Genomic DNA, 17555 nt, shown 5'->3' on the forward strand with positions numbered 1-17555 from the left:
TAATTGTAGGATTTGAGAACCAGGACTGTAAAGTTGGCAGCAAACATCAAAACAGCCGTAAGCAAGCAAAAGATAAGGAAAAAGAAAGTAACAACATCAGCATCGTGCTCATCCTAGCGAAGGCCCTAGGATGCTGGCAGTATTTCCTCACTGCAGCCACTGACTGTGAGACCCAGAGGATCAGTGCAAGTGTAAATATAACATCACATTAAAAGAAAACAATGGGGCAGATCGTAGGAAATGCACATACATGAATTTTACCTCATTGTGGGTTTTTTCCCTGTAGTAGTAGTATTCTTTCCTCTCTTGTCTCTCCTATTTTGTATTTAGATCTAGACTAATAATAATTCATATATTAGACTGTTAAGAACGTGTCCAAGGGCTGCTGTCACTCCGAGAACTCACCTCCTCCGTGGCAAGTGCTCAGCAGCAAACTGGCTTTGTGTCAAATACCCAGAGCACCCCTGAGAGGGCACAATCCTGCGGATCCTGCCGATCTAATGAAATAAGCCCGTTGACGTCCTTGGTCATGCACCCTTCCTCATGCTCCTGTTTTCTAACAAGGCCTTGCAGATACTCGTATTCTCTTAGGTTTTATTTGGAAGGACAGACAGACATCTTGCCAAAGGTCAAGCAATGTAAAAAGGGATAATTCATGGAATCAGCTGGTATAGTTAAGAACCTGCCTATGTGAATATTACAATTAGTCACCATGTTTAAATCATTTGCCTTGAGAGAGAGGGAAATGTCTGCACTGTGAGGTGAACAAATAAATTACCTCGGGGTAATGTCTCTGCACAGACGTAGCCTTAGAGCACATACTCTTTAGGCTTGACCTGGTTCAGTATAGGTCAAGCACGTAATAAAAACACCAGTAAGTGGAATTCAGAGTGACACTGTTGTGGAGTCACCGCATACTTAGCAGGAGGAGAGAAGCATCTTACTGAAAAGCAGTATTAAACATGCCCCCTTGGAAATCCAATCCTGTGCTTGCATCCTTTTGGCCAGGATTCAAGAAAGCACGTGGGCAGACACGCAAATGTGTTGATGGTTATTCCCTTTAGCGCACTCCAGGTCTGCTGTTGGGTCTTCTGTGCACGTACAGAGCCATATTTAAATCATAGTAAAACGTCTCTATGTCTAAAGTAACTCTGCCAAAGTTAGTTACTTCACAGTTAATGGCAGAGAGGTTATTATTTCAGTTCATTCTAGGCAAGAGCACAGAAAACATCCAAGCCGTATAAAGTCATCACCGTATAGAGAACTATTTGGAAAATCAGTGGCAAACGTTAAAAAAGAAACTTTGCTTATAAAATGTTCAGCCCACGTACTGCATACGAAGAAACAGGTGTTTGGATATCATTATAGTGAACAATTTGCTATTCTGAATTAATGTCACATCTTTTTCATGTGTTCCTTTATAAATTTTTTTTTTACACAAAGGAAATAAATACAAAGGTTAAATGCTTTTGTTTGAAATCTACGTGCTGTCTGACAAATCCTTAATGTAAATGCTAAAAAAAAAGTAACCGGTCAAACAGAGCGCGGTTGAACACACATTTTATAAAGACAATGTACCAAGAGGCATGCAAACCCGCTGTATTTTGTTCCACAATGCATACCGCTGGTTTAGCAAAGTGCTGAAAAGCTGCATCCCTTTGTGTTTGTTAACGAAGCCGTTTCTGGTGAGTGTGCAGGCAAACAATAAAAAGGCATTGGCAAGTCGGAGGCTGTTTTAACCACCCGTACAAAATGGCCATGGAGTTGCACAGAATAGTAACACAGGAGTAAACGTGGAAGGGGAACAATTTCAGTTGCCATTCTGCTTTTACAAAAAGTCAAGTTCCCTAAGCCCACACAAAGAGCGAAATGTCAACACCCCGAAACCAGTAAACCTGCTACCGAGCGAGCAAAAATCCAGAATAGGTGATAACTGAAGTTTCAGAAACGTCCATGCAGTTACCAGGATCATTCAGTGTGGTAACAGTGTTTCAAGGTGTAAGTATGGATGGAGTGTGGAAACGGAATAAAACCAATAAAAAGCTGATGCCATCAATGCGTTCGTAGAGTCTTCCACCAATCCCTGCATTTCAAAATGCTGTAAGTGGTGCTCTCAAGGAGGGTGCGGAGACCTACGTCCTCTGGAGCTGATACAGCAGGGGGAAAAAATTCTGCCTTTTCAAAATAATATATGAATAAGTCCTGATGGTTGACGTGTCAAGCATAAGCTTCTGCTGAGGATTCTGTGAACAAGTAACATGCTTTTAACTCTTTTTCTTTCTTGTCTGGTCAATGGTGCGCAGCCCAAACAGCATCGCACTGTGCAGAAAGTCTAGTACTTGGAATGAGAGAGGTGTGCTGGGAAGCTCTAACTGCAGATGGGGATTTCCAGTCCTAGCTGCTGAGGGAGAAAACCCACTTCCGCTGCAGCGCCTTTTTCTCCCCTTTGACATTTGTTTTGGGATTTACTCAAGAACGTGCACGGCATTTCTATTCTCATCTAGAAATTTGTTGTTGTTGTTTAAATTGACTCCTAAAAACTGTTGCGTGTTCCTCGTGTTATCACAATGAAATTGCAAAATAAAAGGTGAATTTGTCATGGCTGATTTTCTTCAAGCTACATTTTTATGTCACCTGGTCAGAACTGTTTTGTTTTGTTTTCCTTTGCAGGCATTTTTTTAAAAAAAGCCAGATTCTTACTCTGTGTGGACTCATTTAAATAGAACACTAATGCAGACCCTGGATTCATATTATTAAAATCTTCATATACTTCATCTAATTAAAAATTCCCGAGACATCTGGTTTTCAGCAGTTTAAGGCTGTCAGCGTGCTTTGGGGTGGGGACAGGTATGATCCAGAAAGCAAGGTGTCACTAAAATTCAAGGACAGGTCAAGAACGTGCCTGCACGTGGCCTTCCTGGTCACGCTTCTCCAAACACAACTGTATCCTGCCACTTGGACCTATTTCTGTGGATGAAAACTGCTCTGTTGAGGTTTTCTGAATGAGGAACTAAGAAGCATGCGTGAAATCAGAAATGAAATATGGGACTCTGTAAGTTTTCTTTGCCTCCAACAATTTTGTTTGGATCTGAAAAGCAATGGCCACAGAGAAACCAGCTGCGTAAGTAAGGATAAAAACTAAGGCTGGTTAAAAATTTGTTGAGTTTAAGAACTCTTATGATAAAAAAGAAGTAATAATGTTCTCTAAGTTATTAGATGATAATACTGACCTTCTTCTTCCATGAGCTTTTATAAAGGAGCTTACAAGGAAGGTTGCAATGGAAGGTGGAAATGGCATCTGTGGACTGTGCCTACTTTTTATCTGCCCCTGAGAACATCTCCCTTTCACCTGACCCAGCAAGCATTTATTTAAGGACAGAGCATATAGCTATTAAGTTTAAAATGAAGAGAAACAAATATATGCAAAATTCTTCTTCACAGTTAATTAAAAAATACAGAATTTGTTCAGTTAGTCATGCTGCTTTCGTGACTGCTGATGAAACGGGCCGTAGCCACTTCAACATTCAGTTTCTGTGGATGCATTTTCTTGCCTAACTTTCTGTTCTTCTGTTGCACTGCCAAACGCTACTACCAAATTAGTCACGCTGCTGGCATGTCCTGGTCTATTTAATTTGTCCTTTACAGACTTGGCTTTCCGAGAGTGGCTGTGCAAACTCTTTGACCGTACTGATGGGAACCCAGAAGTCCTTTCTGGCTTTACCGATAGTAAATTCTGTTTCTCGGCCTTTACAGTGGCAGGCATAGAGGTGTCAGAGGCACTCATCCCTGCTTCCCCACCATCGCTGTCATCATCTGTGTCCATCTGTGACTGTTTCTGCTCTGCTTGCCTTTCTGCTTCAGAAACGAAGCCCGGGTATTCCGGGGGACGCTCTTGAGAAAGTTGCTGCTCGACTTTGTATTTCCACTCTGTGGCCCATTGTTCAATGGCAGAAGGGCACACCTGATCCATGATGGTGCTGTACTCCGTGGTCCAGTTGTTAACTCCTCCAACCACTTTCCCACCCTGTGCAAATATAAAGCTCCTCGACTTCATCATAGTGGTTTGACATGTACTGAACGTCTCAGGAGGAAAATAGCGCATAGCTTTGGACTTGTCCAAGGGGTAAGAGATGGTTGCTTCTAACTTGGTACGTTCTACCTTTAACTGCGTGTTCTGAAAATCTGACCTTGGTACTGACTGACTGTTCGTAACAGCATCCATCTGATTTACACTTTGAGGAACCATCCCATCGCTCTTGACAATCCCCTGCTTTTCGTCGTCAAAAACACCTGAACTAGAACGGGCTCTAGAAACATTCTGTGCCATTTCTCCCGTTGATTTAGTGGAATCTGCTGTGGTGACTGCATTAGCACTAGAGCTATAATGGAGACCGGCGGCGTGTTCTGGAACCAGCATCCTTGAGTCGGCTCCATCTTCTCTGGTACCAATCGAGTGGGCTTTTCTACGCAGCCCCATGGCTGGTGACATAGGAGTGGCACTGTCATCATAGGTTAACTCGTCACCGCTGACGTGGTATCTGTACATGCTGTAGCCGTCAGAGCTGTTAACACTGCTTTGCCTTAGGAGATAGCCAGCATCACACTCGGACGAAGCTCGGGAACGTGTGTACGTCAGCTCAGATTTGTCAATACCCACCAGCTTCTCAAGAGCATTCACCATCCGACCAGAGAGTTCTTCCAACTGAGAGAGTCGAAGGTCGACTGTTTGAAGAGAAGCTTTCATAAAATGTTCTCTTTCGTTCACTTCTTCTAGCCTCATAGACATATTTTCAACTCTGTTGGGGATAAAAGAGGAAGCACAGAACAGAAGCTGTGGAACGGTGCAGTAACCTGCTATAGGCACCACCTACTGATTTCTTCCCAGGGCAGAATTTTGGGCTATGTATCATGCATCACTCTTTCTTTCCTGTGTGTAGCATCCCACGTGCTCTGTGTGCACTTTCTTGTTAACTGTGCTTTCCAGCAACCATATGAGAGGGCTATTTGACCCATGCCAGGAGAGTACAAGAGTCTCAGCCCTTAGGGACAGCCTCCTGTGAACACTTCTGAGCGTGCTACCCGCTTCACACTCCTCTCTCGCTGAGGAGTCAAAGGGTTGCCCTCTCTCACTGTGAAGCATCAATTAATTATCTGAAAAATACTTTCAAATGATGTGCTCACTGGATGACTTAAAACAGCGTCAAGGCATGTTGTAAAATAGGTTTTGTAGCTGTAAGAGAGAACGTATGCTGGTGTGGCGGGGGATTACTTTAACTCTTGAAATACCTTTCAGTGGAATTATTGTGTAGTTCAATTACAATAATAGGTTTTCCCATTTTTTTCATGTGCCATAACGGAAGTGATGGTACCAGAAGAAGGCATATAAAAGTAATGCATTAGAATGTGACGTAGCGATCATACACTAGTAAATCAACTGTGGAAATTAAATTAACATTCTTTTGCTCTCACACACAAAAGATGACGAGGCATCTGGAGCAAGAAGCCATGAGAAATAAGCAAATCTGCTTTGTGGCCATAGACCATAGTGAATCAGTGAGGCTTACCAGCCCTGCTTTATTCTCTGCCACAATACCTAGGATTTTGACAAATTGCCATGGATAAATAGTGCAATAGAAACTGCCTGAATGCACGCAGCAGAGTTCATTTACTTCTCTGTTCTCAAACTTCACCTAAAATAATGCAAGGTGTTTGGGGCCTCCCTTCAAGAGAAGGATGTTTATCCAGTACAGAATTCTATGGCTCACAGAGATACTTCATTAGAAACGTTAAAAGGGAGATAGATAGACAGACAGACAGACAGATGGACAGACAGATAGATGAATGGACGGATAGACGGATAGAGGGATAGATAGATAGACAGATAGATAGATAGATAGATGGAGAGATAGATAGACAGCTAGATAAATAGATAGACAGATAGACAGATAGAAAGATGGACAGACAGATAGATAGATGGACAGATGGATAGATAGATAGATAGATAGATAGACAGATAGACAGATGGACAGACAGACAGATGGACAGATGGATAGATAGGTAGGTAGATAGATAGATAGATGGACAGACAGATGGACAGATAGATGGATAGATAGTTAGATAGATAGACAGATGGACAGATAGATGGACAGATAAATAGACAGATAGACGGATAGATGATAGATAGATAGATAGACAGACAGATAGACAGATGGACAGATGGATAGATAGACAGACAGATGGACAGACAGATAGCTAGAAGGACAGACAGACAGGTATGGAGTCCATCATCAAAAAACTGTAAAGTAGATTAATGAAAAAGTGTTTAAACTCTGTGTCATTTCCATGGCAGGGAGAATTTTTCATAGTCTCAAGGATGTGACAAAAGACCCCGTCCTTCGACTGACTTAGCCCTGCCAAGGACTGACTTTGGGAACAGTCCTGCCATGTCACCTGGTCCAGAAGTGCTGCTGCCATGATCCCTTTGTGCTTACACAGCAAAATGGAAGCATTACCTAGTCCTCAGAAAAGCTTAATGATTTACATGCGATTATTCCCTGTCTTCTAAATGGGGAGGTGCACACTGAAAAGCCAAATGCCTTGTTCAGCCTTCTGAGAGAACACGCGGCGGAGATTAAAATTCAGCACTTGGGAGTGCTGGACCCTAATGTCAACCACAGGGCCAGGGGAAGAATCCTTAGTGCTCTTGTCATTAAGCTTCAACATGTTTCTCATGGTTGGATGAGCTGTAGGAAGCTCAGCAACTAGTCATTTGCTCCAACAGATAAAAGGCATAACTGTCATCTCCAGGTGGGTGAGAGGGAAAAAATTCACCATGAACAAAACTGTTCTTATACCAAGGGTACCCAAACCAGCAGGAACAACAAAATCCTTGCGCTTGTGAGAGATGCACCTGCACAGACATTTACCCAGGATTCAGATCAGCTTCAGAATTGGTGGTGGTTTTCTTCATGATCTAAATTTTTTGTACTTTAAGGCAACTTGGGTTATAATGGAGACACAAAAACTCAAGTATTGTTTCAGATAAGTGGTGCGGTTTTTTTTCTTATAATAGGTACCTTTCAGAGGTAACTCTGATGCGTTCATCATTAGATGATTGCTCCTCGTCCTCTTTTTCTTGGAAGTATTCTTCTACACACTCCTCTTCAAACTCATACAGTTTTTTTAGCTCTTCATCATTCAGAAATAACTCTGTGCAAAACAGAAGAACCAAAGATGAGTTTCCTTTTTCTGAACTTCTAGCGGTCAATTTAAATCCAATTTAGAAGATTATTTTGGACATACAGATACTGTAGATTCTATTCCTGCACTAAATGAACCGATGATTTTGATAATAGGTGATGAGAGTTTAGTCAAAGACGGCCACAGCCCTAAAGGCAACGTAATGAATTATGGCCATTGATCTGCTTTTATGACCATCCACTGGGGACTCTATTTTCTCAATGGCTTTTGCACTTTGTAACAGCAGTGCTACACGCTGAAAAGACTGATTAGATTTTACAGGATAAAGACTGAGGCAATTTCTGTCGGTTTGACTCTTTCTTCATTCAAATATTATTCTTAAAAGGATGACGGTTACAGGCAACAGATGATCCAATATAAAAGATCGTTTTCCAGACATTTTTTGGATAAGAGCTTTATAATCCTGTACGGAAAATCCAAGGGAAATATAAGCTCTTGGGAACATTCCATCCTTTATTTGAATCTGTCTCTTTGTAATTGGAAAGAGCATTACATTTAGCTGTTTTCTCTTTTTTTCTTTTTTTTAACTCAGAAGCATATTGTGCAGGAGTATAATTACTTACAAAATACGTTTCCTGTGAAATTTAGAAATACAGAGAGAATTAATGTCTAATTATGTCAATAAGACATATGATTAAAATAACTAGTAATTACAGCATATGTTAGGAGAAGAATCCTCACAGTTCCCTTGTGAAATGACAGATAAATCTCTAACATGGAGAAAGGGAAGTGGGAATAGTCATAGGCACAGACCGCTCACAGTCACAGAGCAGACACTACAGATGACATTTGAAACTGTGATCCCTTCTTCTCAAGTTCCTCTTTGCCCTCCCCAACATGTGGACTTCACTAAAACTTGGTAAAACTGGATTAAGATGTCATCTCACTGTTTTAAAAAAACATACTAAAGAAAGTTTTCATCAGCAGCACAGCCCTGCGTATTGTCAGGAGCTCGTGGAGCTCAAGAGCTGTTAACTCGATATAAATTTTGTCCCATACTGTCTTCTGCAAATGCACTTGACTGTCAGCACGGACAGAATAGTTCAGCATTGGAAAAGCTGCTGCTTTCTGCTGATACGGTGCAAAGAGCTCAATGTGGAAAAGATTTTGTGCATACTCAGTCCCCTGTCTCGCTCGTCCTGGTCTCCTTCACCCTTCCTGCAGCGACAGCAGATGCGCTTGATGATTATGTAGATGTGGCTGAAGATAATCATCGGCGGCGGGAGGACGGGTCTGTCATGGAACGTCATGATCAGCTGGTACCGCTGGAACTTCCAGACTTGGTTGGATATTGATTTTACCTCAAAGAAGGTATTGCTGAAAGGGAATATAAACACAGTTTCTGGTAGGCCCCTAAAGTTTAATCATCAAGCTAGAACTAGGTAGCGGCTAAATAACAGCGTGAGGCCACGTGACTCGCTCCGTGTTGATGCTCTTGAACTGGTTTCACTACTGCTTTTGAGCGTAGCAAAGCAGAAGGTGCTTTGCACCCCTTCTGTACCACTCTCAACAGTCCTTCCCTTCTCCTCCTGTATAAAGCCCTTTAGGTGCCAGTGAAAAGAAACTTGCACAATTTAATAATCACATAATCGGTATTTTGGGGGGCTTAGTCATAAAGCATTTCTTCTAACACATGCCAGTAGTTATTACACAAAGTACTAAATCCATAAAACGTATTTTGTATGCTAAGCCCAGAAGCTTCACCTAGGTTGCCTTTAATATGCTAATCAGCATGACCTACATACAAGAATTTTCAAGTTTTCACCAAACGTCCTAAATTCAAACTTAATTCACTCAAACTTCTGGGTCAAAAACATGGTGCATATTCTCGTAAAGAAATTTGTTCTTGGAAGCCATGGCCTCATTATTCCTACACCAAAATAGGATGTGTTATAAAGATGTTTTGTCTTGTAATACAGTGGATATGAAGGAGCACAAGTGGCAGTCTTTAATGCAGATATAACAATAGTCAAGGTTACGAAATACCAACTATGGGAAAGCAGACTTGACGTTCTTAGATAAACCTTTTGAAGCTATTTTAAGTATGCGCAGACAGCTCCATGATGACGATATTGGCACTCCTTTTTTTCTATTTTCTGTCCACTTCTTTCCTAACTTTCTGTGTGTCAGAGTATCTACATCCACAAAAACCAGTTAAAACACCTCTTTGAAACCAGAGGATTTTTGAGGACACACAGCTTTGGGTTGCTTTTTGGCTAAGTCTACCTGATAGCGAATTTACCAACGCGAAGTGCCAAACTGCCTTCGTTCCACGTGTCCTGCGTAGCAGAACTCCCCAGCTACATCTCCCTGCCTTGCAGCCGTGTTGGGCCGGCAGGAGTTAACAGCGTGACCTACTTCCCAAACTGCCCGATTCCTTGCTCCTTCAGCCAATAATAGCCACCATTGTAGATTCTTCCCTTCCCCCTAGCGATGTGACTGGCATTAGAGCCCTTGAAAATTCATGACCTTTTAAGCTACATACATCAAATGAAAGACAGGCTTTGTGAGCTGTAGATTTCTGGGCACATGAGGAATTGGTTTTGTGGTTGCCACACGAGCTACCTATGCTGCCAAGCCCTCCAACACCGCATGTTTATGGGCATCAAAACCAGATCACCTCCTCCTCTCAGGTGGTGTGTTCAGAAGGCCTTAGGAGCAAGTAGATATTTCTTTTTTTTTTTTTTTTTAATCCTGAGATCATGACAGAAAAAGCATTTTTTTGTCTAAATGTAGATCTGTGAAATAACATTAAGAATGTGCATACTGCACATCGCTTCACCGGCCACAGACTTTGGCAACACGTAGCTGCCCTTTCTCTCGGTTCAAGGCCATAGAGCCTCCTTCGCCGGATTGCATAAGAACTCTGCAAGGTCCTAATTTCTTTTCCTAAATGCAAAGCAGAGCGAGAAGAAAAAAGCAAGAGAAGGCAGACGATGTAGTGCTGGTGGAAATGCCTCCTGCTTTTGATGTTCAGCCTTTCAGTCAGCAGTTCTATTGCAGAATCACACTTACTAGTGGTTGCAGAGGCTTCCACCCTGCACGTAGCAGGTTTCATGGATTACATTTTTCATCTTTCCTGAGCAACCTTGAGGCCTGTCACTGTCCACTGAATGGGAATTGGAAGTGGACCGATTCTCTCCTGTGCATTATTGCAATTGCTGGCAGCCTTTCCTCCGCTCTTTCCCAATCCAAGTATTTGCCAGATGCGTTCGCAGTGATTAGATTCTGAGTGCAAATGCAAACCCCTGCAAAACTGGCCGATGGGCTCTCACAGAAACTTTCTCTCAGCGATAAAAAAGGAAAGACAGTCCATGATCATTCACGTACTTGAAGACAGCGATGAGCAGGTTTACCAAGAGGATATTTGCTACCAAGAGGTAACAGGCCATAATAGCAGGAGTGAGCCAAGCCCCTGGTATACATGGAGGGAGGCGTTTTCCATCATCATCGTAAAGATTGTCCCCACATGGAGCTGAAGGAAAAACAGGAAAGGTATTTTTCACAAACTGCCTGATACTTAAAAACACTATTCATGTTTATTCAAAGATGACACATGGATAAAATTTGCCAAACCGAACCAATTCTGTCGGTTTATTTCCAGTAGCACGTATGGGTAATTTCTACTTCAAGTGCTGCTTCTAACCAGAGCACACAAAAAAGATTTCCCATTATAGTGCCCAGAGAGGCAGCTATACTGTGTGGTCTGGCTTTCTTTTCAAATTCATGGGGATATCCTTTTTCTCATAGCACTAGTCTGGGACAAGATCTTAACGTGCATCCATACGTATTAATAGCGGCGTTAAAAAAAATTCCCCAGCCAAACTTGTGTGCGTACCTCCCCAGATGTACACAAGGACCCTGGACCTGGGTTTGTCCCCCGGATGGACCCTTCTTCTATCTCTGGCCCTGGCTTCTTGTGCCCCCGACTGGATCCCAGCTATTCTTTGTCCAGTCTGGGGCTGTTAACGTCACCAGAAGGCGGCCCTGCCACCACGTTCGGGCCAATTTCTGTCTCCCTTATTTCCCAGAATAATTCAAAATTTTAGACCAGATTTTAAGCCAAAGAGATAAAATTAGAAAACGTAAATTGTAAAATAGATGGGTGAGAACAAGACATCAAACTGATAATATTGATCAAACTGATGTAAAATAATTGCCTGAAGTAATCCTAAGAATACAGAGGTTTTCTTGGGGTAAGCGCTGTCTTGGAGGTGGGCAAATACAGCAAGTTTGTTCTGTCTTTAACAGCAGTACCAGCGTCTCTGATTTCAAATACAAAGCTAACTTTTGGAACCATTTAGGAGCAGGTAAAGTGTTTATCAGCCACAAGTTCTTTAGGTGAAATCTTAATAAATACTAAGTTGAACAGTGAGTTTATGTGAACAGAGGTTCTGCCAAAAATTCTGTGCTTTAACCTCACCTGAAAAATCATATTAGCAAAAAAGACTAATTTTATTTCCTGTTGACTAAAAAAGATATTTAGGCTATGATTAATAAAATATATTTTACTTGCTTTTCAAACATCAGACCTACATTTTTCCTGTTTATTGTACACAAAGTATAACAGGAGAGTCAAGCAAATCACAGTATTATTTACGTGGGCCAATGAAAGTACTGCCAAAGAATCACTAACTTGAATTACCTAGATACAAAGGGAATTAGTCATATCATGACACTCATGCATCATAATTTAAAAAAAAATAATTATTTTACCATTAATATACTAGAAATAAGTCACAGCAAGCACATATACTCAATTAAAACTTCTGCGATCTGCATTAAAATGAAACATTTTTCCTCTGCTTCTTTTCAAATGAAACTCCCACAGTAGAAAAAAGAGATTCACACATGAATATTGGATGAGCCCTGTAATCAAAATGTCAGCATCTAGTGAAGAAAAAGATTAATCAACATACTCCGCTAAATGAGACAATCAGCTCTCCACAGAGACTTACGATTAATTTCCATGGCATAGACTGAACAGCATTCCAAAGCAACGAAAAGGAGGCAGGGAGAGAAAGAAAACAATAGAATAATATAGAAAAAAAAACAACCAACCAAACAAAAAAAGATTGAAAATACTGTTTTGCCACCAGGAGAAGATAAACAACTCAAATGTCAGAACAGTGGAGACATATGCCTAGGAAATGTCTTTTGTTAAATTCATTGCATTCTGCAATTTCCTTTTCAGGATGTGTTTCCCAACTGTTACATAAGGCAGCCAACTACCGATGTTAATAATAAATCCCAAAATGCTTCTGGCAGATGATCATTGAAATACACATGATATTTCAGGCAAGTAAACAAAACTGGCCGTCAACATGAACACAAAACAACTCAAAATTATCACACAAAATCATTCTTTCGGCTTTTATAGAAACTATGGAAACATTTCCTTTTTTTTGTTTGTTTGTTTTTAAAGAACCACCTTGGCTGTGCCTGCCAGTTGTACTGAGGTACCGGGTACAACACCATTAAAGCCCATTTTGACTACCAGTGTGGATACTTGCTTGCCAGCCCCTAAATGGTGATTGTAAGAAAAGTCACACTCTTGAAACCAACACCACCAGGCTCCTCCGTTGTCTATGAGTGTGTTGCTGTTGAGCACTAGAAGCCACTAGAAATTCTTGCTCATGGATATCATCTAAACAGAGTGAACCAGCCTTGAGAAAAGAAGGGTTAAGGATGATCTTACCAATGTCATAAATACATTGTTGGAGGGGGGAATAAAGAAGATAGAGCCAGATCCTTCTCAGTGGTATCCAGTGAAAGGAGAAGAGGCAGTGGGCAAAGATCGAAACTTGGGAAATTCCATTTAAACCAGGTTGTCCAGAGTCTTCATCCTTCAGGATATTAAAAACCTGACGGGATAATCCCCGAGCAACCTGCTGTAGTTCACCCTGCTCTGAGCAGGGAAGTTCAACTAGACCATCTCCAAAGGCGGCTTCCAAAGGCAGCAATTCTCTGCTTTGTGATCTTCGTCTTTAGGTGTCATCCTGTCCTCAGTGAAGCTATCCATGAAAGCCCAACTACCTTTTTTCAGATGGAAAATTCGACAGAATACTTTTTCCATAAATTGTTTACACTCATGGGCCTTGGCAAAACTTGGCACAGAGTCAGGTTAGACTGCCCATAGCAATCACTCCCCAGGGACTTCTGAGGTTGCTTTTGTGGTGTGTTTACAGAGAAACATGGAAAGATCAGAGTGAAAAAAAATCTTACTGAAAGCTCAGAAGTCAGTCCACAGACTTCGAGACAGAAGAAATTTATAGACTATTTGTAACGCAGTCTAGTTATAGCAGTAGCACTCTGCATAGCCACTTCTATTTCAAATTTCAGACAACAAACCCACACATTTCCAAGTTACCTATGTTTAAGCAGCAACTTGGGAAGGTTAGTGCAGCAAGTAGCTGGCCTGAACTTTTTTCCCCTCAGTGTCTTTCCCACTGGCTACAAAAAATTTGTAATTCGAAGGATGCTGAGTATTTAACGGAGAAATGACCGGATGCCTGAGAGAAGTCTGAGGCACCACTTACACTAAAGAGATCAGTATTGTTGGTAACGTGTGAGGTTTTATTTATGAAGGCATCAAACTGTTTCCGCTAGCCAACATCCTTTGTTCCAAGTGAAGTAGGATTTGAATCCACGTCATGGGTGACAAAGGTAAGAGATACCCCGTTACACTCTGTTCCTCCCCACTCGAGAGATCCTGAGCTTGTCCTGGCTCACACGTGCACTGAAACTGCAATATCAGAGAATAAATCACTGCTTTCACCTTCTACTTGTGAAGAATTATTTACTATATCCTAAGTTCCATTCATGATACAAGCATTTGCAAGGAAAATGAAGATATGATCTTTGCAACAGTGTACACTGTTCACAACAGACTAATGACATTTTATTCCTTCCCAAGCCATTGAAGTACACTTTAACATTTGGTATAACGTTTTCTCAGGATGATGGATCTTCACGGTTTTTGTACTTAGACCTCACAGTTTCTTCAGCCTTCCACTTTACTACTTGTCCATATATGCTGATGGCTGAAATAACACATACACAAGGCTGAAACAGCAGCTTGTATTATCTCAGATAAAGTGCAAACTATCTGACACACACTAGAGGAGGTCAGCTGCATGTTTGACTGTACAGATGTCAAATATTAACACAAACCTGACACCAACACGACAGTTTGTATCTCCTCTAAAATACTAACTGTGCAGATTTTATACAAGCAAGACTATTTCCACATTCAAAGCTAATCAAGCAGAGCGTTCCTTTTTTGGTTCCTTTTTTTTTTCCCCTCATAGGTGTAGAAAAGAAGGACAAGAGTGATTCACAGACTGGAAATATTTCGGGAAAGTTGGTAGGTCAATGAGAAGAAAAACATATTGGCTCATTGACTGTCCTGTGAGTTGGAGATGAAAGATATGTAGTTTCATCTCCTGTGCTTCTGTTGGAACTGACTATTGAGTATCAAAAGAATATTTCAGAATGATCTCTCTCGATCCCTGCAAGTAAACACAACAGGTAATACTGTTATACCTCTGGAGAGGAGAGCATTCCACTCTATCACTCTCAGCGTTAGCTGAATTTGAATATAAACCGAGAGACGGAACATGCAGGTGGAGAACAAAAAGCTGTTCTCCGGAGTCTGTCACAAGAAAACCACCACCACAATATAATCATACAGACAACACACTACTTCCAAATTAAAAGCAGTCGTTAATTTGGATCTGATCATCTGCCTCAGAAACAGGAAACAGACTCTTACTATGAATTCTACTCTTACGGTCTATCTGGTCTGCGAACACCTCTCCATAGATCATCCAGTAGGGCATGTAGAAGATGTTGCGAGCGAGTCTCCAAGAAGGCTCCTCATCTGGGTGCAGGATAGCTTGGCGGGCTACTCCGAAACTCATCAGAACTACAAGCATGATGACCACGAAGTACAGCATGTCAATCATCTGCAGAGAGAGAGCACACACAGGCTCTTACCATCCCGAGGTCTGCCAACGAGGCATTGGAGCAAACAGAAATCATCAAGAGAGCAAACACATTCCCCTGGATAATTTTCTTGATGATGGTTTTTTTTTTTCTGATTTTAACCACTGCTCATGAATTAAACATACACAAAAATGCAGGAAAACCATTCATTTAAGGGAATACTTCACTTATATTTAAAAAGATTTAAAATGGTAAAATCTTTGCTATCCAAATTCTCTTTTGCATCAAGCGCACTGTGCTGTGCTTCCACCACAGGCCTCTTTTGTGGTTGCAAAGAGATGCTGCCATCATTGCCGTCACCAGCGATGGTTTATTGCTATGTCCTCAGTGAAGCTATCCATGAAAGCCCAACTACCTTTTTTCAGATGGAAAATTCTGCTTTGGGAGGCAGAAGACAGGCAAAGTGCATGGGTATCCACATGCTGGTTCAAAAATGAAATAACAACACAAAAAAAACCCCAAACGCAACAGGAAAAAAGGATTTGCTCTCAAATCAAACAACTGTGTAGGAAGAGCACTGCACCTTGCGTGTCTGTGAAATTCACGTGGGAACTTCTTCACAGCCTTTATTCCGAGTCCTACTCAGATATAAACCCTCTTTTTAAAATCAGAACTGAATTTGTCTCCCATGAACTTCTGAAATACTTAATCTGCAGCAACTTAGGCACTAACCATCTTTCCAATCATCATGACGTAAGGTCCCAGGTATTTGTTCACACCAAAGATATCTAGTACTCTAATGTACCAGAAGATGATATCTACGCAGTAAATCACTCTTCCATAACCCATGTAAGGCTGGTTCTGTAGGCGAAGGATGGCTCCTATCATAAATACTGAAATAGCCACAAGATCAGTAATATTCCAGTATTCTTGGAGCCAAACCTTCACTTTTTGGCTCAGCTTGCCAGGCTCTGACATCAGGATCTGAAATAAATAAGAAATAGCAAAGAAATCATTAGAAACAACTCAAGAAGAACCATTAGGAAGAACTCAAGTTACATTTTGGAAGAAATGACCATGAAAAAAGACCAATCTTGTCACATTCGATAGGTGTGTCCAATCAAAACCTGCTTCCTTTCCATTTAAAATGGTTGTCCCTTGTCCTGGCACTACGGGCCTCGGTAAAAAGTCTTCGTCTTATTTTATAAGCCCCCTTCACAGGCTGCAGCAAGGTCTCCCAAGAACCTCCTCTTCTCCAAGCTGAACATCTTGCTCAGCTTTTCTTCACAGCAGAGCTCTTCCAGTCCTTTTTTTTTCATTTTTGTGGCCCCTTTTCATCTTTGTTTCTATATTGGTTTTATTAAGGTTTTGTTGGGTGGGTTTTCTTGTAAGTTTTAAGCAGTAACATTTGGCCTTTCTATTCCTCTCCAAGCACATTTGGTATGAATTGTGAACCAGAGAAGGACAGGCTAAGTGCAAACCACGCCAGGGCACGTGAGTGCGCAGTTCTTCCGCTCTCTTCCTCACACAAGAGTAAGGAGATCAGTGAGAGAGTGCTCCTGGCTCCTCCCGTGCCTGCAGTTCTCATCAAGGACTGCATTGGTGATAAAAAGACAGCGTGTGCCAAGACTTCTGTCATAGGTTACGGCCCTGCCCTTCCTCAGAAATACGACAGCGTTCGTTCTGACTGCTGACCCTGGGGCATTTTTGCAAGACTTTTGCCCAATATGGGAAGGGAATGGGTTATACAGGAAACTCTCTCCAGCGATGGGTATTTTTGGACTGTGGATACGAGGATCTACTCTCTCATGTGTGGCTTCTCAACCCTCCGCACGAGTCTGTACCATTCTTACCTCGAAGAGCAAGCTTCATTTTAAGGATTATGCGTATGATCAGATTTACCTCTCTTACTTTCTCTAAAGCCAACGTGACAATGTAGGAGATGACAATCCATTCCTGGATTGACGGCCACCTTTCCATCCGCACCAAGATGATGTAATTAAATAGCATCAAGTAACCGAGGTATGATATCTACAAAAAGAAAAAAAAAATCCTTTATGGAGTTTAGGTGATGGATCCCAGGATCCTTGCACCATTAGGCAGTATTCCATTATTTGAGATGACTTACTTACACACACACACACAAAAAGAGTCTCCACTAATTTCCATTAGGAAGCTCTGGACTATTAGTAAAAGTCAACAGAGCTATCACTCATTTTCTGTAACTATGGGTGCAAATGTCAAACTGGTGAGGCTGGTGTCTCCATGCCTCAAAGCAGTCTTCGATGACCAACCAAACTAAAAAGTTCAGAGATCTTGGAAGTTCAGAGTTAAGAAACAAAATGGAT

The 17555-nt window shown here is 41.5% G+C and overlaps 1 protein-coding gene across 1 annotated transcript; it reads right to left on the minus strand.

The window, feature by feature from the left end:
- Nucleotides 1-3517: 3517 nt before the first annotated feature.
- Nucleotides 3518-17260, minus strand: LOC104273874 (transient receptor potential cation channel subfamily M member 1-like; the record flags this gene model as incomplete). The annotated part of the gene is given in 8 exon segments (XM_009869330.1): nucleotides 3518-4796; nucleotides 7077-7209; nucleotides 8378-8577; nucleotides 10591-10735; nucleotides 12219-12239; nucleotides 15053-15227; nucleotides 15940-16191; nucleotides 17110-17260. Coding segments are annotated over 8 exon segments (2356 nt in total), but the record flags the coding sequence as incomplete, so codon positions are not given.
- Between the last annotated feature and the right edge of the window lie 295 nt (nucleotides 17261-17555).

Source organism: Apaloderma vittatum, unplaced genomic scaffold, assembly GCF_000703405.1.
Source record: "Apaloderma vittatum isolate BGI_N311 unplaced genomic scaffold, ASM70340v1 scaffold30675, whole genome shotgun sequence".
Lineage (NCBI taxonomy): Eukaryota > Metazoa > Chordata > Aves > Trogoniformes > Trogonidae > Apaloderma > Apaloderma vittatum.